The sequence below is a fragment of the Dasypus novemcinctus genome, chromosome 7 (assembly GCF_030445035.2).
Source record: "Dasypus novemcinctus isolate mDasNov1 chromosome 7, mDasNov1.1.hap2, whole genome shotgun sequence".
Taxonomy (NCBI): domain Eukaryota; kingdom Metazoa; phylum Chordata; class Mammalia; order Cingulata; family Dasypodidae; genus Dasypus; species Dasypus novemcinctus.
This window is the reverse complement of record NC_080679.1, coordinates 16,318,828-16,346,590: the sequence shown is the minus strand read 5'-3', so window position 1 is coordinate 16,346,590 and position 27,763 is coordinate 16,318,828. Positions and strand designations below refer to the sequence as shown.

Genomic DNA, 27,763 nt, shown 5'->3' with positions numbered 1-27,763 from the left:
CATGAACTATTGTGATTAGTAATAGAAGAAAATGTAGTTTTGATTTGGAGAAAGTGGCCATGGTAGCTGCTAAGGGTCGGGAGTTGGAAGGAGAGGTGTGATGTGGGGGCATTTTCGGGACTTGGAGCTGTCCTGGGTGGTACTACAGGGACAGTTACCGGACATTGTATGACCTCCCATGGCCCACTGGGTGGACTGGGGGAGAGTGTAAACTATAATGTGGACCATTGACCATGTGATGCAGCAGTGCTCAGAGATGTATTCACCAAGCACAATGAATGTCCCAGGATGATGGAGGAGGTTGTTATGGGAGGAGTGGGGTGAGGGAGGTGGGGGGTATATGGGGATCTCATATTTTTTTAATGTAACATTAAAAAAATAAAGACAAATTTTAAAAAAATTTTCAAAAAGGGAAAAAAATTGGGGGATACAAAAGAAAAATGAACCCAACAAAATAACTGAATACAATTAATAAGAAAATGAAATGATGATAGTTTTAAAAATAACAGAATACAAAAACATTTTTGTAAAAATTTGAAAAAAAATTTTTGACATGTTTTCATCACTGTAAAATCTGTTTTATATGTACAGTGACATTTTCTTCTATTTATTCCCCTAGAGTCTTGGTTTTTTGTTTTTGTTTTTTTCCACTTTATCTTCAAAAAAGTTTTAGGTTACTCAAAAGGCAAGTACGCAATATAGGGGATTCCCATATACCCAACATCCTCTTCCTTTTCCCCTTTCAGCTATTAATAACACTTTACATGTGAATGGTACATTTGTTACAATTGATGTAAAAAATATCAAAGCATTGATACTAACCATGGTCAGTGATTTACATTATGGTTTACATTTTTGACCATACACTTTTATAAATTTTGATGAACTTTAACATGGCCTGTATCCCTCATTGCAAGATCGTGTAGAACAGTTCCAATGCCCCCCAAAATGCCCCATATTCCATCTTTTCTATTCTTCCCTCCCTCTCCCCTCTGGACCCATGATAATCACCAAGCTTCAGTCCTTGAAGAACAAGATTCATAGTTGCAACAACATTGAGGGCTTGACATACTGGCCTGTCCTCCCCTATTAGGCCCTTTTCATGCTCTCGAGAGATTCCCACACCTCTATTTGAGAACATAGCAGGACTCCCCAGGATAGGAGTCCAACACGTTCCTGCTCATGTGGGTCTCCACCCACTGATACAGTACTCTGAAAAGATAAACATTCACTCCCTAGAAGCCTGCCCCAGGTGTACCCTGTCCCACATGCCCCCCACATCCAACACCCTAAACCAGTAACCCTCCCCTGCCATATTTGCCAAAAGAAAATTCCCAATGTTGTAGTTTCAACCACATACCCACAAATCCCCAGAGTTCACCTGTTCCCCATCCCTCTCCCTGGTTCAATGGACAGTTCAACCCACTCTCCCCACCTTACCCCCCTCACAAACCTGCACTGCCCAACCCAAGAGCATCACTGCACCACTGTCATGCCGCTCCAGTGCACAACTACACTCTTCCATCTTATAGATTTTGCCCTTGTGGCAAAAGCCCTTTCTGTCTCCTATAAAACCTATGTTTCAGGCTCTAAGTCTGTGAGTTGGCTCAATTTGCTTAATTCGTATCAGTGAGGTCATGTAATGTTTGTCCTTCAGTTCCTGACTTGCTTCACTCAACATAAAGTCTTCATATTCATCCATGTTATCCTGTGTATTAATGCTGCATTCCTTCTTAATGTTCAGTAATATTCCATTTTGTGTGTGTACCAGAATTTTTTTATCCATTCACCTGTTGATGGACATTTGGGTGGTTTCCAACTTTTGGCAATAGTGAGTAATGCCATTGTGAACACTGGTTTGCATACATCTGTTTGTGTCCCTGCTTTCAATTCTGGGTATATACCCAGCAGTGGGATTGCTGGATCACATGGCAGTTCTATAGTTAGCTTCCTGAGGAACTGCCATATGTCCTTCACAATGACTGCCCTATTCTGCATTCCCACTAGTAGTGGATAAGGGTTCCTGTTCCTCCATATCCTCTCCGACACTTGTAGTCCTCTGGTTTTTCAATAGCCACCTGTCTAATGAGTGTAAGATGATATCTCATTGTAGTTTAGATTTGCATTTCCCTAATAGCTGGTGATGTTGAGCATCTTTTCTTGTGGGTTTTAGCCATTTGTATGTCTTCTTTGGAGAAATGTCTATTGAAATCACTTGCCCATTTTTTAAATGAGTTGTTTGTCTTTTATTTTTGAGGTGTACAGTTTCTTTATATATGCTGGATATTAGGTCCCTATCAAATATTTGGTTACCAAATATTTTCTCCCATTGAGTAGGCTGCCTTTTCACTTTCTTGACAAACTCCTTTGAGGTACAAAGGTTTTAATTTTGAGAAGGTCCCATTTATCTCTTTTTCCTTTTGTTGCTCATGCTTTGGGTGTACAGTTCATGAAACCATTTCCTAATACAAGATCCCAGTTGAATGGGCTTGGTGGCCTTGTTGAATATCAGTTAACTGTATATACAAGGATCTATATCAGAATTCTAAATTCAGTTTCTTTTGTCAGTATGTCTCTCCTTGTGCCAATACCATGCAATTTTGACTACTCTAACTTTGTAGTACTTTTTTTTTCTCTCTTTTTTAAATGTTACATTAAAAAAATATAAGAGATCCCCATATACCTCCCACCCCCTTCACCCCACTCCTCCCACATCAACAACCTCTTTCATCATCATGGCACATTCATTGCATTTGAAGAATACATTTTGGAGCATTGCTGCACCACATGGATAATGCTTTACATTGTAGTTTACACTCTCCCCCAGTCCACCCAGTGGGCCATGGCAGGACATACAAAGTCCAGCATCTGTCCCTGCAGTAACACCCAGGACAACTCCAAGTCCTGAAAATGGCCCCACATCATATCTCTTCTTCCCCTCCCTACCCTCAGCAGCTACCGTGGCCACTTTCTCCACATCAATGCTACAATTTCTTCCATTTCTAATCACAATAATTCCATAGTAGAATATCAGTAAGTCTACTCTAATCCATACTCTATTCCTCCATCCTGTGGACCCTGGGATGGTTATGTCCACTCCACCTCTATATTGAGAGGGGGCTTAGATTCCACATGGATGATGGATGCAATTCTCCCGCTTGCAGTTGTAGGCACTCTTGGCTCCCTGGTGTGGTGGTTGACCTCACCTCCCTGTTAACTGGCTGGGGACCTTCACCTCCCTGTTAACTGGCTGGGGTAAGTCCAATAAACCAGAGGGGTAGGAATTGCAAGTCTGCTGAGGCTCAGGGCCTGGCTGTCACATGGACAGTCTAGAGTTTCTGGTCTCCTGAGTATACACCAACCCCAACACCAACCACAGGTTCAGTAGAAGTGACAGAAGAAGCATGTGTAGAAAGGTCACATCTGAGTCCAACTCCATCACACTCAGGAACACAAACTCCAAAGTAGGGCCAAGTGACATGGCTCTGAACGCCAGAGCCATCTGCCATGACCATGGAACCTGTGGGTCTCTGTAGCCCTCAAAACCAGTACCTGGGGTTGTATCTCCTTTGGCTGTCTCTGAGGCCCTCCTGAGGCTTTGCATAAGTGCGACCCCTCTGATGACCTCCTGACTCTTTTGGAGACTCCGCCATATCAAGTCAGGTAGTGTGATTCCTCTGATTTCATTTTTCTTTTTCAGTATGTCTTTGGCTATTTGGGACATCTTGCTCTTCCAAATAAATTTCATAGTTAGCTTTTCCAATTCAGTAAAAAAATGCTGTAATTTTTACTAGGATTGCGTTAAATATGTAAGTCGTTTTGGGTAGGATAGACATCTTAACTATGTTTAACCTTCCTATCCACGAATAGGGAATATTCTTCCATTTATTTAAGTCTTCTTTGGTTTCCTTTAACAGTGTTGTGTAGTTTTCTGCGTACAAGTCATTTACATCTTTGGTTAAATTTATTCCTAGGTATTTGATTCTTTTGGTTGCTATTGTAAATGGGATTTTTTTCTTTATTTCCTCCTCAGATTGCTCATTATTGGTGTACCGAAATGCTACTGATTTTTAACTGCCACTTTACTGAACTCATTTGTAAGCTCTAGAAACTTCGTTGTAGATTTCTCAGGGCTTTCTATGTGTAGGATCATGTCATCTGCAAATAGTGAAACTTTTACTTCTTCCTTTCCAATTTGCGTGCCTTTTTTATCTTTTTCTTGCCTAAGTGCTTAGACAAGTACCTCTAACACAGTGTTAATAAGAGCAATGAAAGTGGGCATCTTTGTCTTGTTTCAGATTTTAGAGGTAAAGCTTTAGGATTTCACCATTGAATATGATTTTAGCTGTGAGTTTTTCATAAATACCCTTTATGATGTTGAGGAAATTTCCTTCTATTTTTGTCAAATGCCTTTTCTGCATCTATGGAGATGATCATTTGACTTTTTTCTTTTGATCTATTTATATCTTGCTTTACATTGATTTTCTTACATTGAACCATCTTCGCATACAGGGATGAAACCCACTTGGTCATGGTGTATAATTCATTTGATGTGTTGTTGAATATGATTTGCCAATATTTTGTTGAGGATTTTAACATCTAGGTTCATTAGTGAGATTGGGCTATAGTTTTCCTTTCTTGTGGCATCTTTGTTTGGTTTTGGTATTAGGGTGATGTTGGCATCCTAGAATGAGTTAGGCAATATTACCTCCACTTCCTTTTTTTTTTGGAAGAGTTTAAACAGGATTGGTGTTAGTTCTTTCTAAAATGTTTGGAAGAATTCTTCTGTTAAGCTGTCTGGTCCTGGGCTCTTCTTAGTTGGGAGATTTTTTTGTTTTTGTTTCTGTTTTTTTTTTTTTAATATAAATTTATCACCGCCCCTGCCCCTTGTTTGCACTCACTGTCTGCTATCTCTATCCATTCCCTGTGTTTTCTTCCTTGTCTGCTTGTCTTCTCTTCTCATCTTCTCTTTAGGAGACACTGGGAACTGATCCTGGGACCTCCAATGTGGGAGGGAGGCACTCAATCACCTGAGCCACCTCAGCTCCCTGGTCTGTTGTGTCTCTCATCATCTTTCCTTTGTGTCTCTTTTTTGTTGCATCTGCTTGTTGCATCAGCTTACTGCACTGCCAGCTCACTGTGTGGACCAGCTCACCCAGCAGGCCAGCTCGTCTTCACCAGGAGGCCCCAGGAACTCAACCCAGGACATCCCATATGGTAGACAGGAGCCCAATTGCTTGAGCCATATCCACTTCCCAGTTGGGAGGTTTTGATGACTAATTCTCTCTTGTTACTTGTGATTGGTCTGTTGAGTTCATCAATTTCCTCCTTTGTCAATGTAGGCTGCTTGTTTTTAGGAATTTGTCCATTTCCTCTTAATAAACCATCTTGTTGGCATTCAGTTTTTTAAAGTAATCTCTTATGATACTCTTTATTTTTGTGGGGTCAGTGGTGATATCCCCCTCTTTGTTTCTTATTTTATGTATTTGCATCTTCTCTCTTTTTTTCTTTGTTAGTCCAGCTAAGAGTTTGTCAATTTTATTAATCTTCTCAAAGAACCAGCTTTTGGTTTTGTTTATTTTTTCTAGTGCTTATTTTCAATTTCATTTAACTATGCTCTAATCTTTGTTATTCCCTTCTTTCTACTTTCTTTGGGGCTAGTTGTTCTTTTTCTAATTCCTCCAGGTATGCAGTTAGGTCTTTGGTTTTAGTTCTTCTTTTTTAGTGTAGGCATTTATGGCTATAACTTTCCCTCTCAGAACTGCCTTTGCTGCGCCCCATAGGTTTTGATGTGTTGTCATTTTCATTTGTTTCAAGGTAGTTACTTCTTTCGCAATTTCCTCCTTGACCCACTGTTTGTCTAAGAGTGTGTTGTTTAACTTCCATGTCTTTGTGCCTAATCTGCTTCTCTGTCCCTTACTGATTTCCATCTTCTTTCCATTGTGGTCAGAGAAATTACTTTGTATAATTTCAATCTTTCTGAATTGATTGAGAATTATTCTGTGGCCTAGCATGTGGCCTATCCTGGATAATGATCCATGTGTGCTTGAGAAGAATGTGTATCCCACTGCATTTGGGTGTAATGTTCTGTATATGTCTATTAGGTCCAGATCCTCTAATATATTTTTCAAGGTCTCTGTTTCTTTATTGCTCCTCTCTCAAGATGTTCTGTCTAATGGTGATAATGGTGTATTAAAGTCTCCCACTATAACTGTAGAGTCATCTATTTCTCCACTTAGTTTTTCCAATGTTTGCCTCATGTATTTTGAGGCACCCTGATTAGGTGCATAAATGTTTATGATTGTTCTTTCTTCTTGATAGATTACCTGTTTTATTAATATATAGTGTCCTTCCTTGTCTCTTACAATAGTTTTGCATTTAAAGTCTTTTTTGTCCAATATTAGTATAGCTACTCCTGCCCCTTTCTGATTATTGTTTTCATGTGAAATTGTTTTTCAACCATTTACTTTCAACTTCCTTACTTCCCTAGTTCTAAGGTGAGTTTCTTATAGACAACATATAGATGGATCATATTTCCTTATCCATTCTGCCAATCTGGGTCTCTTGGTTGGAGAATTTAATCCATTAATATTCAGTGTTATTACTGTCAAGGAATTACATTAGCCTTATTTTCTTTACGTTTACGCATGCTATATGTTGTTTTTATTTCTCTTTTTATCTTTTTAGTTATTCTCACACTTTCCTGCAACTGTCTCCTGTTTTTTCCTGTCAACCTGCAGAACTCCTTTTAGTATGTCTTGAAAGACAGGTTTGTTATTGACAAACTCTTTTAATTTCTATTTATCTGTGAATATTTTGAACTCTCCCTCATTTTTTAATATCAGCTTTGCTGGACAGAGAATTCTTGACTGGAAGTTTTTCTTTTGGCACCTTAACTATGTCATACCACTGCCTTCTTGCCTCCATGGTTTCAGATGAGAAATCAGCAGTTAATCTTATCGAGCTTCCCTTGTATGTGATGAATCTCTTTTCTTTTGCTGCTTTCAGTGTTATCTGTTTGTCTTGGACAGTTTGACAAGTATATGTCTTGTATGTGATGAATCTCTTTTCTTTTGCTGCTTTCAGTGTTATCTGTTTGTATTGGACAGTTTGACAAGTATATGTCTTGGAGTAGGCCTGTTAGAATTTATACTGTTTGGAGTGTACTGTGCTTCCTGAATACATGTACGTCATATCCCTCAATAGATTTGGGAAATTTTCGGCCATTATTTCCTCCAATACTCCTTCTGCATCCTTTACCTTCTTTTCTCTCTCTCTGGTATGCCTATAATGCACATGCTTGTGGTTTTCATGTTGTCATTCAAATCCCTAAGTCCCTGCTGGATTTTTCCTATCTTTTTATCTATCTATTCTACTATCTGTCTGATTTCTGCTGTACTGTCTTCGGTATCACTGATTCTTTCCTCTGCCTGTTCAAATCTGCTGTTATGTGCTTCCTGTGTACTTTTTATTTCTTACATTGTGCCATTCATCACCATCAGGTCCATTATCTTTTTATGTATATTTACAATTTCTTCAGTATGTTCCCCCAGTGTCTTCTTAATATCCTTTATCTCTTCCTTCACTTCACTTAAGTTGATTCATGATATTTGTTTGGACATCCTTAATTAGTTGTTCCACATTCTGTATCTCCTCCTGTTTTTTAGTTTGTACATTTGACTGGGCCATGTCTTCCTGTTTCTTAGTGTGGCTTGTAATTTTTTGTTGGTATCTAGGCATCTGTTTATCTTGATGGGCTTATTTGGTTGATTAGCTTCTCTTTCTACTCTAGGATTTTATTTTGTTGTTTCTTTGTGTGTGATAAGGTTAATTTTTCATAATTGGTTCTTCCTATTCTATATCCTTGCAGTTGTCTGTGTTCCCTTGAAAAAAATATTAGGACTAGAGAAAAGGAAAGAGATAAGAGAAAAAGCTAATAGTAATAATAATACAAAAAACTGTGCAAGAGCTAGAAAACTAAGTAATAGTAATATGAGTAAGAAATAAAAATACAAAGGTACAAAGGTATAAGAATAAAAAGAGGTGGAATAGAAAAAAGTAAAACACAGAACAAAATGGAAAAAAAAAAATAGAATGAATTAAAAGGCCAAACAGATGATTAGGAAAAAATAAAACAAGAAACAAAATAGAAAAAAAAAAAATAGAATGAATTAAAAGACTGGGCTGAGAAGGAAAGTAAGGGGAAAAAAAGGAGGGTGAAAAAGAAAAACTGAAGACCAAACAGGAAGTGATGGAATGGAAGAAAAGCAACAGAAGTCAGAAGATAGAAAACTGAAGTAAAAAAGAGAAATAAAGTAGGTTGAAAAAACAAGTAAAAGAAAAAAAGGAAACAGAGGGAAAACAACAAACAAGAAACAAAACAGCAACAAAGAAACAATCCAGGGAAAACAGCCTTCCCTCTTAGACATCTAGGAATCTTCTGAGGCTGCTGGTGTTCATCAATTAATCACCCTGCAGCCTGCCCTCCACAGGTGATGTATCCAGTTTTAGTGAATAAAATAAAGGAAAAAGAAAAAATTTTCAAAAAACCATAAAACAAAACAGGAGAAACTCAGCCTATAAGTTCCCTATCATAAGGTGCTAGCAGCATGCCTTATCTCTCCCTGGATCCCTTCTCTTAGGAGGTATCAGGACTCAAACCAGCAACCTTCTACATGTGAGGCAGGAATTCCCCTACTGTACTACAGCAGCCTTATGGACTAAATAGGCTTTTGAAAGCTTATTAGGCTCTTCCTGCCCCCATTTCTCTTAGGCAAGTTGGCTTTCTAACAGTTTTGGGGAGCTGGTCAAGTTAGATGCCTGTCTCCACCTTCTCTCTGACCAAGTTCCTCTCTCCCTGGGTGACTGTATGTGACGGCCTGCCTGAGCAGATTTCCCCCTCCCTTCTCCCCAGGGCCACCTCAGTGTGGCTGGCATCCTCTCAGTGATTCAAAGGGATCTCAGGTGGCCTACCCATGAAAGGAAACCACTCTCCACCCTTCACCAGACTTCTGTTCCTCTTAGGGACTCCTGCCTCCCACTCAGCTGGTGAGAGCCAGGGGGTCCAGAGAGGCTATCTGCCTTGAGGGTGGGGCTTACCTGCCCGCTGTTTCCAGCCACAGAGGTGAGCAACTCACAGTTTTCCCTTGAGCTCTTTATCTCTTTGTCCAGCTCCCTCCAGAACTATGCCCTGCAGCCTCCTGCACTATGGATTCCCAAAACTGCTCACTTGGGTAGGATTTTGCCCTTTTTCTGCCATTTTTTATGAAAGAGCTGAGCAGTGCCTACCTACATCAATTCCATTTTCCTGGAACTTCTATAATTACATTCTTGGTGGTACTAATAACTTTGGGCAGCTGTAATGAAGGTATCATGAATTATTTTTAGAACATTCAGCCCCGTAAACATAGAAAAACAATTGAAATAAATAAAATGCAGGAGTGATCACATTCAGAAAATTGTAGACTTCTAGTTTTGTCTTTTTATAGCATTTTAATATGGTAAGTATGCTGTTTTGTTAGTCTTTCAAAGATTGGCATGTATAGAAACCAGCTTTTGAAAGATTGACCTTTTTTTCCTAGGTTTTTATTGTTTTTAATTACTGTTATGAGAGATGCAAGTATAGGAAAATAGAGTATAAATGAATTACCATATACCTATCACCTAAATATAACAAATTTTCCATTTTTTCACTGAAGTATTTTAAAGCATGGCATTTTCCCCAAAATATAAATGTGTTTCTTAAAAAAATAAGAACATTTTCCTGTATAACCATAAAACCATTATCATACCTTAAAAAATTAGCAGTAATTCCTTAATGTCATTTAACCCAATTCATGCACAGGTTTCTCCTGCTACACATAATGCATTTGGTCAAATCATGTCTCTTTGTTATCCTAATTTAGAACAGTTTCCTCAACCCATCCCACCTTTTATTTTTCTGATGACATTTTCTTATTTAAAATAGGGGGCTATTGTCTCCACTGTTTCATCTTTTTAACTTGTCTGAGTACTTCCTCTTCCTTTATATTTCCTGTCAGTTGGGATTGGGTCTACAGACTTGATTATATTCTGGTTATATGTTTATTCCTTTTTTATTTTTATTGTTTAAGTACAGAGAGACATAAAAAGATCCTATCCTTTCACTTCAGGATAACTCCTGTTTGTTCTTGTTCTCTCTCTCTTTTTTTTCCTCTTCTCTCTCTTCTTCCTTCCCCCTCCCTCCAAATATAGAGTTAGAAAATTCAAGTAGTATAAACAGATACAAAATACACTGAAGATCAACTGTTGATTTTTCCTTTCCATATAAAATGTTAGGTTTTACATGTGAAAGATTGATTTTTAAAATCACCTCAAGGTGACTTTAAAGACAACTCTCTGGACTTGTCTGAAATGACATGGTTTTCTATGCTTCATTGTTTTACTTCTAAGAGTGTATTTTTATTTTAAATGTAATTCTCGAATGATTCAAACTACTGATATCTCCATTTTATTACCATTCAACTACACAATTCGACCTCTCCGCTTGGAGACTCCACACAGACAGCCAAGGAAACCAATAATTACCTGACTGAGTCCAAACAGAAGTTCAAGAATCCCAACAATTAACAGACCTAAAAATACTGAGAGGTGTATAGTCTTATGTTTGTTTTCTTTAGAATCGACGCTCAAGCTGTATTTTCTCCAGTCACTGGCTGTGGTGACGTTGGTGGAGTTATTCAGAACACTTGTAGATACGCAAGAGTTATTGAAAAACCACTGCAGATCGAAGGATTCTGCACGAATGTCGCTGAATAGCAAAAGAAATGGAAAATAGATATTAAGGAATATCACTGACAATCAAAGGAATGCATCATTAGGCCTAGAAAATAACAAGTATAGTAAAATAGTGTACTTTTAAAATATTATGCCCAACAAATATAGCTAAAATCAGTGTTTCTGAGTATGTGTCCATATATCTTAATAATTATAAAACTTTTATTCATTATCTTTTCCAAGCATTTTTACAGTACCTACTTTTAGTTCAAACCATATGAAATGTCTGTTTTTGTATGTCAGAAATGGTTAAGTATCAATAATTTCATTTGGTTCAGCCTGCTTATGCAGGCTCCCTTACACTTGCTGAAGATAAGAAAACAAAGTAGCTCAATTCTTAGTGCAGAATTGCAATGTTGCCTCAGTGTTGCCTCTACTCTAAAACCAGATGTAAAATTTTAACACATGAAAAACATTTAAAATAGTAAAATGATTTGTGCCCTTTCTAACAGGATTATGGAAAATGAGAAACTTTTTATCCCTAATAAATCTAATTCCAAGATTATTTTTCTTTGGTTTATTACGGAGTAAGACTATGTGTTCTTAGACATTGCACTTCTGGATACCAACAACTGGCATTCAACCTGGACAAACACAGCAGTATTTTCAGGTCATGGAACATGAGTCTGCAGTGAGCATAGGATCACTCTATTATAACTGTTTACTAGCCCAGCCTGGCCTGTCTTCCCAACTAGATTGGAAATTCCTTGAATGCTATAATCTCCAGAGCTTAGCCTGGTGGCTGGTGCAACATGGACCCTTGTCATTAACTGAGGATTGAATGTATATAAAGCATCTATGGTTGAAATCTTTCATCTTAAACTTCAGCTCTATTAGAAAATGGAATTTCTTTGGGTTTTGATTCTAACAATTGTGCTATACAAATTTTGAGAGGTTTTTATTTCTTTAATGTAGGGAGAAACATGTTTTGTTTGTTTTGTTTTGTTTTCCTCATGTAACTTACAAAAATAAATTCTGGTCATTTTCCAAACTAAGCAACCTAGTGAGGTAGATCATTCCTTTCTTCCAGTTTACAAATTATGCCTACATTCAGGCACAGACCATCTTAGATGACTGAAATAAACCATTTACATGGGACTGGAAGTATGCAAGACAAAAGTCTTTAGTAATAGTATTACTATTTTCAATTTGCAAAGCCTGCAAGTGTATTTATAGTATGTCTGCATTAAATCCATTGGTTGTTTTATTTTTTTTTAGGACTAACAGGCAACACTCTAAATTTTATATATTAAATTGCATTTTTATTTTTTAATTATAAAAGTAATATATGCTCATGGTTTATAAATTTAATTAATTCAGATGTAAGAAGTAAACTAATTAAATTTATAAACCATGAGCATATATTACTTCACTCCTCCTAGGATATTCCCTATTATCATTCTGCAAAGCTAAGTTTCTGGTGTAATTTTCCAGAAATGTTTTATATAAATACACATAGGCAACCATAGGTTTTTTTGTTTTTGTTTTTTTTTTAAAGATTTATTTATTTTATTATTTAATTCCCCCTCTCCCCCGGTTGTCTGTTCTCTGTGTCTATTTGCTGCGTCTTGTTTCTTTGTCCGCTTCTATTGTCAGCGGCACGGGAAGTGTGGGCGGCGCCACTCCTGGGCAGGCTGCACTTTCTTTCGCGCTGGGCAGCTCTCCTTATGGGGCGCACTCCTTGAGCATGGGGCTCCTCTACGCGGGGGACACCCCTGCATGGCAGGGCACTCCTTGCGCGCATCAGCACTGCGCATGGGCCAGCTCCACACGGGTCAAGGAGGCCCCGGCTTTGAACCGCGGACCTCCCATGTGGTTAGACGGACGCCCTAACCACTGGGCCAAGTCTGTTTCCCCATAGGTTTTTAAAAGACAAGCATAAGCTGAGATTAGAACTTTTAGACAAGACCATACCCAGTTCTAAGAATAATGATTCCTCCTTTCTATATGAGATTGGTCCAGTTGAGATTACCTAAGAATCTGTCTAGGTAGTTGCATCAAAGAAAAACATGGCATGGTGTCAAGAGCAAGCTATTCTAATCTAGCTAACTTCAGCTGTGTAGGACAATAAAGACCATCAGTAATAATGAAGTTACTCACCTTAAGTTTTTCAGTGAAAATTCACAAGGAGTCTTGCCTTGAGAGTTACAAATGAGAGGTCCTTCCGAGAGAGCACGAATAGATACCAACATGCAATAGACAGCACCAATGATTGTGGTTACATTCAAAAGGGATGAAAGAAACATCTGAAAAATAAAGTAGGGCCATTTATGCACATTATTATGATAAGTTCTTGGTCTGTTTCAAGTTTCAGCATCTTATGCAGTCTTAAAATCAACTGCTGCCACTCTCCAGTGATCCTACATTCTTAGATCATAGTTTCAGTAGGTGCAAATTAGAAGGCAAAGGACAAAGTCTAAGTCAACCCCCGATTCTTCCATACTACTGTGGCCCTGTACAAATTACTTAAATTTATTCATCAAGAACCACTGCTATGTTTGTCTTTTGCTCATCTACTCTAGCTGTCTTTCTCATCATTACAGGGGGGCCTGGAAAGTATTAAGGAGCTATATTTCCCCTGTTATCTATATTTCCCTTGTTAGTGTTTCAGCAAAACGAAAGTATTCAGAAACGAAAGAATTGGAAAAAAGGAGGGAGCAAGAAACAGTTAAAATAGGAGGTGGGTAAACTGTCTTCTTACTTAACTCACCTAAAACCTTTTGTTGTTTAAATATATACATACAGAATTATATCTCCATGGAGTGCCTGGGATCAGCAATCCAGGGAGAAGTGTCGTAGTTTCAGCACTGGTGACTTGGTGAGGCTTGTGGGCTCCTCTGCTGATATCGTCATTAGATGTACTAACCTACCCTTATTTCACTGGATCGCAATGAATGCAAATTACCTTTTTTTAAAATGAAAAAAAGATTTACTCATTTGCAAAGTAGGCTGTTGCCCCTTGCAGGGTTATTACAAAGATTAAACAAAGCAACCACGAGGGTCACTAACCTGTACACCGAGCATTTGGGGCTCTTTGCCCTCCTGGCCACTTGTGGTTGGATGGGGGCCATGTTGCCTTTTCTGGCCAATTAATTGTGAGGAAATGTTTCTTTGGGGAAGAGCAGCACTCCCTTCTAATCCTTGGACATATAGCTTGACTGTAAAATCAACTTTGTTCAGTTAGCCACTCAGATTTTGAAATTGTTACTTGAGTATAACTAACCTACCCTGACTTGTACCAAAATATGCTTTCAACCCTTGGTTTAATTATGTCACTTCCTGTGCCTCAAAATTTCATGTAAGTATTTCTTTACTAAAAGTAGTTACTGATTTATTGGCACTTTCTCCAGAAGTGTAATTTTATTTGCATTCAAGAGCATAAAAGGTGATAGGCTCTACTTTGAAATAAAATAATTAAGATCCCTTATTACTGGTATCATTGTTTTTGGTGAGCACAAAATATTTACCACCATCAAAACATTTTTTGTCAACCTTATTCCCATCCCAACTCATGGCTCAGTAATAGAAAACTCACTTCACAGATTATCAGTAAAATAAATAACTTTAGTCTTAATCTACAAAATGGCTATTGGTCTAGGGCTTCACTATTATAAATTCTATTAGCTCTAGTTGGACTTTAAAATACTTGATTCTCCTGGAGAAATTTACATGTAAGTTTATGGGGGGAAAATGGGTATTAAGTGTTTTCTTGTTTTATTATTTTTCTATTAGATTTTGTAACTATGTTTTTTTCCTAAAACGTTTGCTTTTTAGTTGTCAGAGTAATACTTATAAGACACACCATCACAAAACCAGTAAGTATTTGAGTATCATGAACTGATTATGGATTTATCAATCTCCTTTCTTTGAAAACCTTTAGATTGGTGAAACTAAAAATTGAGGAAAAGACAGAAGGCTAACTCCAGAGTTAAATTTTTATGGGGGGGAAAATCCTTCTCACTTTCCTTATTTACATACAATTATCATACAGAGCATGTTCCCTGCCAGTTGGGCCCTATTGTACTTGGTAAATACTGATGGCTCAGGGTAGCTTTGCTTGGATGTCAGTGACTGTTTCTATACTTCTGCTCCCAGACCAATTGCTCCATACTCACTCCAGGTTTGTTGTTGCAGCATGCTCTCTTTCTTGCTGCCAAGGACATTATTGTTGCTGGAATGACCTGGAAATTACATCAACAGGAAAGATGAGTAGTAGTAGTATTTCTCATCAGATGAAACAACAGTAAGCTCAGCCTTCATTTATCAACCGTTATGGGAAGTAAAAATTTAGGACAAAAAGGAAATTTGACAATGGCCTTGATCCTGTGAATCAAGGATAATTTACAACCACAAAGATTAAAGGAGGTGAAGGGGTGAAGGAAACTGCTATGAATATTGGTTTTAACTCTTTCATCTAAATTCTTAGTTTAGCCTGCATCATATTTAGAGACTTGGTTTTAAATAAATTATTATGAGTTTATTAAATATTTTTGTAGGAATACTTCTGAAAGAATTGGTTGCATAATCCAAAATTCACTTTTTTAAAGTCACGAGAACCTGTAGCCACTTAAGCAATTTCACAAGAATTCTATTTCTGGTAAGCATCCAGAAAAGAAACCAATGGTTTTGTTTGCCTGGCAGTTGAGAACTAGTAATTCTATTGTCACCCCTCTCCCACTACCCTAACTTTCCTTTCATTCCCAGAGCCCACACCATGTTGCTGGTTCTCTGAGCTTACCATTTGAGAATTATTTTTTCATTCTACATGCTCCTTTCTCATCCTGTATCCTGGATATGTAATGATCTCACTTTACAGTGATGTTTAGAAATCTCATAGGTAATGCATTCTATCTTAAGGAACTATTGCTGAGGAAAGGTGTAAGCAATGTTACCATATTCTCAAGACTTAGATTTACGTATTTTGGTAATACCTACTCAGCTGCTATGACTAGAAATTCTTACTGGAAGAAGTTTTGTATTATTAAAGATGGAATGTAAATTACTTCCTTCCACCTGAGAAATTTTAGCCATAAGATGTTTTTGCCATCTCAGCACAGCAGCCCTTGAATAATTCTTTCCTTCCTTCTGCTCTTGTTTTCTAACAGTTTGCTGAGCTCTAACTATATACCAGGCATTGTTATAGGTACTTTACATGGTTTGGCTCATTTCATCCTCATAACAACCTTTTGAGGTTGATGTTATTATTATCATCCCCATTTACCAATGAGAAAGCTGAGGCACAGAAAATTTGGTAACTTGCCAAGGAATGTGGAAGAGTTGGGATTTGAAGGTAGGCAATTGGGCTCCAGAGCCCAGACTCTCAACCATTTACTCCACACTGACTCAATTCTTAAAATTCTCCTCACCCATACCCTACCCCATCTCATTGTCCTAACTGCTCCTTTCCTGACCCTTTTTTCCAAGGCCATGTCTACACTTGTTTTTTCAGACAGGTTCAAGATGTATGCCTTACAAGATAGCTTTTCTAACAAACTTCACCCCACTCTGATCATGGGCAGACTCCATGGCACTTGTATGGAACCCTTTGCATTGTTGTCAATTTAGCTTACGTATTGCCTTGAACACCAACGCCCTTATAATTCAGAGTTCCCACGTATGTATGGCAACCCAGGGCATAGCTAAGAACACCAAAGAAAAGGAAAAATAATTCTTAACCCCCAAATATGTGTTTGAGTTCATGCACCAAACCTCTTTTCTTACAACCATGAACTATTCTGCCTCTTGAGCTTAAGGAACAAATCTTTTAGAACAGGGCTCAACAAACTGTGGCCTGCAGGCCAAACCTGGCCTGCCACCTGTTTTTGTCAGTAAAGTTGTGTTGGCACACAGCCATGCCCATCCGTTCACATTTTGTCAATTGCTGCTTTTGTGCAACAACAAAGTTGAGTAGTTGCAAGAGACTGTCTAGCTCACAAAGCCTAAAATATTCACTATCTGGTTCTTTGCAGAAAAAGCTTTCAAACCCTTCATTTAGATTATAAATGATTCTTTTAAGAAAAAGTTGGAGCAATAGTAAATCACAACATGAATGGATAAATAATTTCATTTTCCTTATTAATGTAAATTAAACTCTCCTGACTTTTCTTTAGGATTAACTTATTTCCGAGATGTTGAATATTTACTTTCCTGGTTCCGTTCTCCTGCAGAGAGGTTTTATAAAGTAAGTAACAATAATTTATAGTATAGGAATCCCCGCTCTGTTGCCTGCGTAGCATATCAACACATCTTTGCCTCACCTTTATGGGTAACTTATCACTCACTATATTTCAAGCATTTTGCCCAATCAGAGCTTTGTAGGATACAGATTAAAATGTGGAACTGTGTGTGTTAACTGAATTAGAACGCTTCCAGATAATTTCCTGCCAAAATGAGTAATTATGAGAATATTCTTAAATTGCATTAAGAGCATTAAATGCATGAGTTGTTTTTTTTGGTGTGTGTATGAAAGTAAAAGTCCTAAACCTACAACAGCTCTAATAAATATTTTTAAAAAAAGAAAAAGTCTTGCTTGCCTTCACTTTTCTAAAGAAAAGAAGCAGTTTTGCTCTCTGTCCTACAGAAACCCATACTTTAATACAGAGTTTTAGAAGCTAGGTATATGAATTTATAAAAAAAACTATAGAAGAGCCTTAGACTCTTGAAATGCCGTGATAGAATTCAAACTTTGGGGAGTCCTCAAGATTCTTCCCCATGAGAGTAACACACAAAGTCACATGTTCATCATAAATATAAAAGTTATATTTAGCAAATGTTAATTATATACAATAACAACAGTTTGTTCTCGCACTTTAGCAATTTGCTTTGATGAATTAGTGTATATAATAAGTAAAATCAATGAATATATGCTTGATTTAGATAAAGCTTAAATTTAACTTCATATAAAATAAAATGGACTACTCTCTATATTTTTAGAGGAAACACTTCAAGATTTTTTTAAAGTACTTGGAATAATAACATGTGCATTGATTTTTCCAGTTAGCCAATAGTAGATTAAAAATAATTAACTATATAACATTCTTCCTCTTAGTTATGTTTTCAAGAGATGAAAAGTCCAGCTCTGTTTTCGGTTAGTCATAAAACCAGGAAATGAGTGTATTTCATGAAGTAATCAATAATGAACCCCAGGGTTTCTATTATTAACCACTTCTGCAAAATTCCTTATTTTTAAGGCAATGCTAATATAAAAATGCTACAATTTTGGAACAATTTCAAAATCTGTGACAAAAGTGCTTATTACAGACAGTGATTTATTCTAATTTATTAGTTTTTCCTTGTATTTACAAATATACTGAGTTCAACCTAGTCAATATTTTGACAGATACATGAAAGGACACAGTTCTCTTTTGAAAAAAATATTCTTCCACATCCTCTCTAGAGCCAAGGAACATAGAAATACACCCATGTTCTGGGCCCATCTACTACCCATCTGCTTATAGGCCCTCTCTAGCATGTGAAGCTCAATCTATAAAGTGCCTCTTGGACATTTCTAAGAAGGTGGTTGATGCTCTCATGGCATTCTATAATACTGAGTAAGAGAGATAACCTGGTGTTGACACCTTTCATTAATTTTTATTGACATGATAAAGTAAATTTAGCCATGGAACCAGGATGTCTAGATTCTCTGTGAAATTCTGTCCCAGTAAGTTTAAACTTTCTATGCTTCCTGTTTCTGTGTTTCCTGGTAATTGAATTTTATGGATTGTGCCTTTCTCTGCTGTCAGCCTGAAACAGTTGTTGAGGATTATTTTACCAATACTTGTGGAAAACAGAGCTTTGCTGTTAGATATACTTGGACTTGGGTTTCACACTTACCATGTGGCCTTACTAACATTCCTAAGCCTCCTTTTACTGATCTGTCAGGTGAAAATGACAATATCTGCTCAACAAGATTATTACAGAGATTAAGTGAGATATAGCAATGTAAAGTATACAATGTAAAGTAACTGGCATTTAACTGGTGGTCAATAAATGGGAGACTTTTGTACCTCTGTATCTTTCTGTATCTTTCTCTCTTTCCCCCACTTTCCCAAAAAGAAGAGTACAAGGGATGTAATTATGTTTCATCATGATCTCAAGCTCCTTTAGTAGCTGTTGGGCTAATCATAGTAAGAATTTTTAAATTTCTGATGTGATTTTTGGCAGAGCCCATTTATATCGAAAGCAACATGAGGTATGCTAAGTGCGTTGTGTTAATTTAGGAACTTTGTGGAAACTTCCACCATTGAGTTATACCTACTTAGCTGCTCTTGTTTTCTGGTCTAAACAGATTCAGAGAAGTGGAAAGAAGCCTTCAACAAGGGAAGAAAACAGACAAGGATTGGCAGTTGCATCACATTTTTAAACAATGTGTTTTCTCTCTCATCCTGGAAGAGAATTTTCAGGGATGTTTGAAGAAATATCCCAAAATTTTCCAAGAGTTTCCCTTGCATTGTCTTTCTAACTAAAACATGGCAAATACATTGTTCATGGTCTTAAAAGGAAAAGAAACCATCAAATTTGGGGCAATGCTTCCTGGAATGACTTTTTGATGTCAGAGTGGTCTCAAGTCAGTGTACCAGAAAATGACAAATTTTTACCTAAAGTTGAGCATATAATGGCCTAAGAGTATTTTTATATAAGTCTGGGGGTAAGCCCAGCAGAAGTAAGTGATTATCATTAAGGATTATGATGCAGGCAGAAAATGCATCCTGGATTACTTTCAAAGTTGCCTCCATGTTTCATCATCTCTAAAACACTTTGACAATGTTCGTCATTGCAGCTGTCTCTCTCTCTCTCTCTCTCTCTCACACACACACACACACACACTCCCTCTCTCTCTCTCTAAAGAAGGGCTCAAATGATACAACAAACAAAAACTTCTTGCATACTGAATTTTCCAATTTTAACATCCACACCCCCATTTTATGAATGTGAGAACAAAATCAGAGGATAAATGATTTGTTCACAGTAATAGATTAAACACCAAACTAGAGATGAGATCATCTTCCAGGTCCCAAAACTATTCCATTGCGCAAGTGGTTCCCACCCAGGTCTGTTTCAAAATTCCCAGGAGAAGGTAAAGGAATCTAACTTTTGCAAATGCCTAAAGTGATTCATGATCATATACATAGAAGAGTTCTGGATTCCAGTGCTCGGATGCATACTTCCAGCAAGGTAAGCATATTAATAACCATTGAACTCTTCAACAAGCACTGTGGCATCTGTGTAAGATCTGAGTTTAAAAAGTTCTTGAAGAGAGAGAGCCAACGTTTCAAGCCCCAAATCTCTTAGGTGCCAGCAGATGTCATAGTCATGCCTCACAATTATCATCCAGGATATTCATCTTGCATGGAAATGTTTCTTCCCACTCCTTTCAAGCAACTTCCCATTCCTACTGTATTTCTTGTAAATTCTTAAGTCTGGTATTGGACAAAAGGTCCCTAACACTCTAAATCTTGAAAGAGCAGCACTACTTGTAAAGAAATGTGATAGGTAATAATACAACCAACTTTTGCCAATTTTTTTTTTGTTTTGCCCAAGCTGCCTAGCATATACCAGATAGTTTAATTTACTTCAATTACCATTCTTCACTGATGACCAATATAAATTAATTTCATACCACTGCCCCTCACTGTATCTCATGCCAAGACACAGCTAACTGCAAGACTGTAAGTTGGTCTGTAGGAGTTTGGTAAAATTTAACCTTTCTTCAAATCAAGCCAAATAGGTACTACTCACCATCAGACCTGCTCCTATAATACCTGGGAACCACCACTCAAAGCAAGAAATGGGGTTTGAGGAAGGTTGGTCCTCATCGACAAAGCTGACAGCCAGAGGTATTGCATTGAGAACTACTCCAAACAGGAGCAGAATCAGCAGACTGAATCCATTGCAGGAGGTACATCCTTCACAGCAGGTCATGGTCACCCCTGGTTCAGGTAGAAACCCTGTCCAAGTGACTGTTTGTGTGGCACTGTCTTGCCTTTTATCCTGAACCTTCTGGTTAAAGTTTAGCACTTATGAAAAATGGATTACAGAATTTAGTTCAGAGTCCACTGGGCAGGATGTTATTATGAGGACTATTACAGGAACGAAGAACAGTTTTACTATATGATGGGGGTGGAGGAAGGAAGGCAGGAAAGAAAAATCTATGGTTTCTGTTAAACTTACGCATGAAAAGAAGCACATGGAAACAAAAAAAGGGGAAGCAGGTGGCTTAAGGTGAAAAAGATATGTTCCTCCAGCATATTTTATGAACATGCCCTATAAAAAGTGAAAATAATAAGCAGTTAATATGAGCTATATGAGCTATATGAACTATTTTTCCCTGTTTTGATGATACTGCCCCTTATTTTTGAAATTGTGAGTTCCTTATTGTTGAATTTGTTCAATAAGAAAATGAACATATATGATTTTAGGAGAAAAATGTTTCCTCAGCTGCAAATGTTCTTGATTAGCCAAATTATTAGACCAGTTTCAGGCTGTATGCTCACACACAAAGTAAAATGTTTTCTGATGTCCTACTATTTGTTTTGTAGACTGATCAACCTGGAGATAGCCCAAGGTTGCCAGACTGAAAGTGATCAAGAATGAAACAAAAATGAAAGATAAGAATAGAAGAGAGACTGGAGGGTAGATGTCTTAATAATAAGACCTCTATTAATAAGACATTATTAATGTCTTAATAATACAGCATTAATAAGGTGTCTTATTTTTTTCATACCTTGAGCTCATGCTCCTAATGTGAATCCCTAGTCCACGTCCAGAGGGAAGAGAGTAACCCCCATGCACATAATGGGAGCATACAAGTCTGCCCAAGCTGTCTGGCAGCAGCTGAGGCACTAAAGCAGGACGTTCATCATAGGATTGCCATGCCAGAACTTGCCGTGAGTACAGGCCCCACTGAATTCTCCTATGGGACACAGTGGAAAGCAGCCCAGACGTGGCTACCTGAGGCAAGGGATTTTGGTCTATAGAACATGCTATACATTTCCCAGAACCATAAGCACACTGTTTCCTAGGGAACAGAGGACATTGATAGCCATATATATGGGGGATTTCCCAGGGGCACAGGTGCGTGCCCAAGACAAGACACATACAGGTCAGCAGCCAGCTGTGGAAAATGGAAACCCTTCTAGCTAGGTTAAGCTGGAAGAGATATAATGTGGGGAAAATTATGTGTATGTAATTGTTAAAAGGGCTGGAGCAGTAGGTTCCAGGCTGTGCCTCCAGGAATACATCCCAGGACCTGACTGCTAAACTGGCCCAGGTAGTCTAAAGGCTTGAAAATCAGGAGGCCACCTCTGGAATGGCTGAGTTCAAGTATACACCACTGCAGCTCCTATCCAGGAAGAATCTGCCACTGCTGCTGGCTCTGACCCTCCACATCCTCAAAGCTAGCGACTGGACCTGGAACACTGAATCTGACTACTGCAACCACTGCCATTGCGTCTTACCTTCCAGGAAATAATTTTCTGGACCAGGAATATTGCTGCAGAGCAGAAAACTCAACAACCTCTATTTTAGCAGCAGCAGTCAAAATTAACTTATTTCTCTCTTCTGTATCTCTCATGAGTGGATCTATTTGTTGCAATATCCAGACCCTAAAGGCGGATAATTCTGGGAAATGCAGTTGCACGTTTCTGCTGTACAGATAGGCATCCTAGAAGGACATTTGGAATAGATAGCAAGCAAGACAATTCACCATAGCCACCATAGTATTCTCCTTTAAAATCTGTAGATTATCTAGGTTACCAGATACCTCATCCTTTTAAAACTATCTGTCTTGTTTGTGCTTTCCACACGGTGACTCTAGAATGAACTGTAATATTTTAAAAACAGACAATAAGCTACTTGCTAGTTCAAACGAGAAGTTCTCAAGAATATTAGGAAATAAGAGTTTTCTTTGAAGAAGGAGAGAGAGTTAATGTATGGGAGAGAATGGAGTCAAATCATATTTGCTCCACTGGTCAAAATAGGAGGCAGTACAAAAACACCTTGTTTTGTCCTCTCCCAACCCTATTCCTCCCCCTTCTAGCCTCCCACATACCACAGTCCTTGGAGCTGTGAGGACTAGAGCCAAACACTAGGGACCACATTTCCACCAGCTCTTTGGCTCCAACTGTCTTGTGCTCAGTGTTTTCAAACCCTTATCCCTGAACCTCCACCCTATGATAGGTTCATATGACATTAAGGTAGCTCCCAAACAAACATTGACTATGCCCAGGTTACCTGGGTAACTAGCCTAGGAAGAATTCAAGGGATGTGAGTGGGTAGTAAACACCCACCCAAGTTATGTCAGAGCATCCATTCCTAAACACACTCTAGAAAAAACAATTTTATTAGATGGGCTTTATAAGGCAAATACAGCTATTTGTCCATCATGCTTTTTCCTTTCATCATAGAGAGTTACTGCTGGGGAGTGTCTTCCCAGCCATGAATTACATTTCCCAGCCATCTTGCAGCTAGTCAGGGTCACATGACTGCTTCTAACCAATGGGAAATGGATGGATAGGAGCTTTGCCACTTTCAAGCCAAGGTGCTTAAGCAATGGGCTTTGTCCACTCTCTTCTTTTCCACCTTTAGACTGGAGACAACCAAGCTACACTGGAAGCCATGAGAGGAAAATGGCAGCACTTCCATCAGCCTAGATCCCTGAATGACCAAATGGAGCACAGCTGTCCCTATTTCCTTCCCTTTCTGCCTACCTAGAGTTGCTCAGATAGTTGACATCAACCAAAACTAAACTTATATTGTGCTGAGGCATTCTACATTTTTGTGGCAATTTGTTATAGTAGCTAACATTATCCCAGTAATTACAGTGTATTCCTTGTCTTTCCCAGAATAACCTACTGAAGTTCCCAAGACGTGTTTCCAAACATCAGCTACAGCAAAACAACAACAAATCAAAACAAAGACAAATAATATTTTTTTCTATTTAAGGAAATTAAGTGACTCTAGAAACAATAAGGACTCTAGAAACTGCTTATAACCAATATGAGCAGGAATACAAGGGCAGAAGTTGCACAAACAAAGTAAATATTTCAAAAGAACGGAATATATTTTAAAACTATTTCTTTCCACTAAGCTCATTAGTGTGAGTTTTTAAAACCCTCATGGTGCAAGCTATGGCATGTTTTTATAGCAATTGGGATGCCTATGAATGAACCATAATGAGGGCTTTCTTCCCCAAATGAACAGATTTGAATGCCCAGTATAGCCAAGATATAGATGAGAAATCCTCAGAGTCTGAGAGGTGGAGAGAGAGATTTCAGTTTCCAGAGCTCAGTAGACTCACATGCTGTTACGCTGAAAAGGTCTTTGGAGACTCCTGAATTCAACCTTCTTATTTTATAGATGAGTAAGCAGAAAGGTTTGTACATGGTCTGGCTGCCCTGGCAGACCCAGGACTTGAATTTGGACCTTCTGACTTGTAACCTAAAGTCTTTCTGTTATATAATACAACTTGTATTGAGGTGAGTCAGAAGAAGAAAGCTCAGGAGTAAGCTTGGCCCCAGCAGCACCTGTGGAGAGACTGGGCAGCCTGTCTAGCAGCAGCACTGCTTCTTGCAGCAGCACATCTGCTGGCAGCAGCACTTCCCGCAGCCACAGCAGCCATAGCAACAGGAGTCGCGGCAGCAGCCACAGCAGCAGGGACAGCTGGCAGAGCAGCAGCCCACCCAGTAGCATCTGCAAGTGGTGCAGCTGCCACAGCCACCACAACCACCACCGCAGCCACCACAACTTCCACAGCAACCCATGGTGTCAGTAGAGAGGACTCAGGTGAGTGAGAGGAGTGGAGTCCGGAGGTGAGGGAGCCCTGATGCCTCCTTCTGCTGGGAGGCCCTTATGTGCCACCTCTGGCTTGGGCTTGACACACGCACAGGACTAGCTCCCTGGTTTTGTTTATGTCCATTTCCTTGGAATTTTATAGTGCCCCTGGTTTACTTCCTACTTACAGACTTTTGACCTCATATTATAGTTTAATTTACTTCTGAGTTAATTCACCCTAAGGACATATTTTCAGTGGAACTCTGAGCGTCTGACATATTTTATTGTCGTCTTTTTTTTTTACACCACCATTTTTAATGCAATAAAAGTCTGAGTCCGTGATCTTGGTTTGGACTGTGAGCATGATTAGAATTTTTACCTCTAACCTTTTCCATGTGTATTCAAGGTCATCCCTGATCCTCTAAGAGATGGTGCAAAGAATTACCTTCCAAGGCTAATGTTTCTCTTAATTAGAAGCCGCAAAACTTACAATTCCAAAATCTCCAATGTCCCAGTATCAAGGAGAAGAAGAGTCTGAGGGGCCTTTCCCACCTTTTTTTTTAGGCTTCCCCTGTCCCTGTTTAGTGTGCAGATTCTGAGAGAGAGAGAGCTCAAAAGTCAGCAAAGAATATACTTTCAAAATCCCAAGACTTTGGATCACATAGACGGGACCTAGGGCAGCTGGTGCACCGCAAGTCAGGTGAAATCCCACACGTGTAAACAAGGAGGCAGGAGGGAGCCCACCCCTGGGGCCTGTGCATTCCAGGATTGTAAACCCCCGTCTCTCCCTCCAGCACTGTGGCTTTCCACCAGGGGCACATAAACAGGATGACAGATGTAGTTTGAAAACCATATTCAGTATTATAATTTTGTATTTGGCAAATGTAACCTGGATTGTATTTGAAATGCAATAGAGAATGAAGGGCAAATAAATCTTGTTTGTCAGCCAGAGGCCCTTGAGGGGCCTGCATGCCAAGGCCAGCCTAGATACAAACAAGTCAAGGCGGCGAGTGCCACATGACGAGCCCTACTTGAGAAGTCTGTAGCAGACCCCAACGACCGTCCTTCAAAAGGAGCTCTCCGTTGGATTCTTGAATACTGGCAGGAGTCTTGCATGCACCCAGGATAGCCTTAGACCTGGGCAAGAGAAGCCCCTGCTCTAGGCCCTGCACTTTGGGGCCCCGCAGGTCACAAACATAAAAAAGAAACCTGTGAAAGAACAAGGGCTCTTCCCGCTCTGAGAATCCAGAGCGTGGCCTGCAATCCCAAACATCAGCTGCTGTGACTAACGCCGCCCCAGGGAGAAGCTTCCCACTCTCTTGGCCTGTGTCCTTGAAACCAATGCTGACGGCGTCTGACTGTCATAGAGGTCTGAGGATTGATTGGACGCTGCCTCCGAGCGTGGAGAGGGTTTGTGTGGTGGAAATACTTAGGTAGGAGAAAAGACAAATTAACTTGTCAAATCCTTCCTGTTAGTGTGAAGGCAAAATATTCTTGGATAATAAAGTATCATTTCCAGCAAGTAATGCCGCACACTCATTGCCTTGCTTCCGGTTGAATTCTTTTTTTTTTTTTAAGATTTATTTATTTTATTTTATTTTATTTCTCTCCCCTTCCCCCTCCAACCCAGTTGTCTGTTCTCTGTGTCTATTTGCTGCGTGTTCTTTGTCCACTTCTGTTGTTGTCAGCGGCACGGGAATCTGTGTCTCTTTTTGCTGCATCATCTTGCTGTGTCAGCTCTCCGTGTGTGTGACACCATTCCTGGGCAGGCTGCACTTTCTTTTGCGCTGGGCGGCTCTCCTTATGGGGCACACTCCTTGTGCGTGGGGCTCCCCTACGCAGGGGTGACACCCCTGCGTGGCAGGGCACTCTTTGTGCGCATCAGCACTGCACATGGGCCAGCTCCACACGGGTCAAGGAGGCCCGGGGTTTGAACCGCGGACCTCCCATGTGGTAGACGGACGCCCCAACCACTGGGCCAAGTCCACTTTCCTCGTTGAATTCTAATTCATTGTTGCTGGGGAAGTCACAGGCACACCCTCAGGGGCCACCTCCCCCACCCACACCTACTCCCCTCCCCCCCTCCTTTTCTATTGTGTAAAGATGTTTCCATCTGTTTCCATGCCACAGCCCAGGGGAGATGCTGGTTCTGAAGAAAACACCCAACCATACCTTGAACTTGGAGACCTGAAGCTAACAGCCCCAGATGCTCCTCAGGGCAGGAATTCGCAGTGGCAGGCCCCCAGCCCTGGATTCTAATCTCCATACTCAAACAGCGCAGAGTCTCTCCTCTCCCACCCGAAGCGGGGCGTGCAGAGCTACGCTCCACTGACCTGACCCGAGCAGGAGAGACGGGCGTCCGTGCGATCTCTTCCTCTGCTCTCTTGGACCCTTCGTAGTGTGTAAGTAAGTAAAGTGGTCACTTGCAGAAAGTTTCTCTTGTGCCTGAGCCTTTCCCACAACTCGCTCCACAATTGTTCTGGAGGCACTCCCGTACTGGTGCCACAACAGTTGCACCTGGTGGCTGAGGAGTGTCTGCAATGTTAATTTATAGTTTTCTCAGGTTTGTATACATGTAAGTGTAAACAATAACACACATGGAATCGGCCACTGATTTTGTACATTGGCAATAAATGGGCATTAAGCACTTGTGAATGCTTGTACTTTTATCATATATTTACAAAAATGAAATTACATTTTTAAAAAAGCAAATAAATAGTTCAACTTTAATTACTTTTGATTTAAAACTTGGGTGTTCATTAACTTTTTAATTTTATTTTTTACTGTGATTTTTAAAAATATGTTCGTTTACTTTTTAATTTTTTCTTTTAATTTTTGAGGATAATTTTGAATATTTTTTCAAGAAAGATAACTTTTTTTAAGCAAGTGAAAAGTCCTTTTAATTTTTCACTTTTGTGTTTCCTTATGTGTTTTTGATGAAAATACATTCAAATGAATACTATTACACTATTTTTTATACTTTAAATCATAAGAATACTAATAATTTTTATATATATAATACTACAAATATTTAGTAATTTTGATGAGTTGAAGGTAAGGAAAAACATTCTGGAATAAATCTATGATGTAATGGATTATCCATATCTTTATTTTACTAATCCAAATATCCTAACCCATCAACAAAACACCCAGACACATGCAATAGTAATTAAGCTCA

General features: G+C 39.0%; 1 protein-coding gene and 1 long non-coding RNA gene across 2 annotated transcripts; one reads left to right on the top strand and one right to left on the bottom strand.

The window, feature by feature from the left end:
* Positions 1–37: 37 nt before the first annotated feature.
* TM4SF20 (transmembrane 4 L six family member 20) lies at positions 38–20,736 on the bottom strand. The gene is made up of 4 exons (XM_004453866.5): positions 20,554–20,736; positions 14,931–14,996; positions 12,916–13,061; positions 38–10,789 (listed from the first exon to the last, which is right to left on the bottom strand). The coding sequence occupies exons 1-4, from the start codon at positions 20,734–20,736 to the stop codon at positions 10,504–10,506; spliced, it is 681 nt and encodes a 226-aa protein (XP_004453923.1). The 3' UTR covers positions 38–10,503.
* Positions 13,048–27,346, top strand: LOC131279121 (uncharacterized). Its single transcript, XR_009186454.2, has 3 exons — positions 13,048–16,996; positions 19,103–24,597; positions 26,716–27,346. It is a non-coding gene; the product is annotated as an uncharacterized lncRNA (long non-coding RNA).
* Positions 27,347–27,763: the final 417 nt, after the last annotated feature.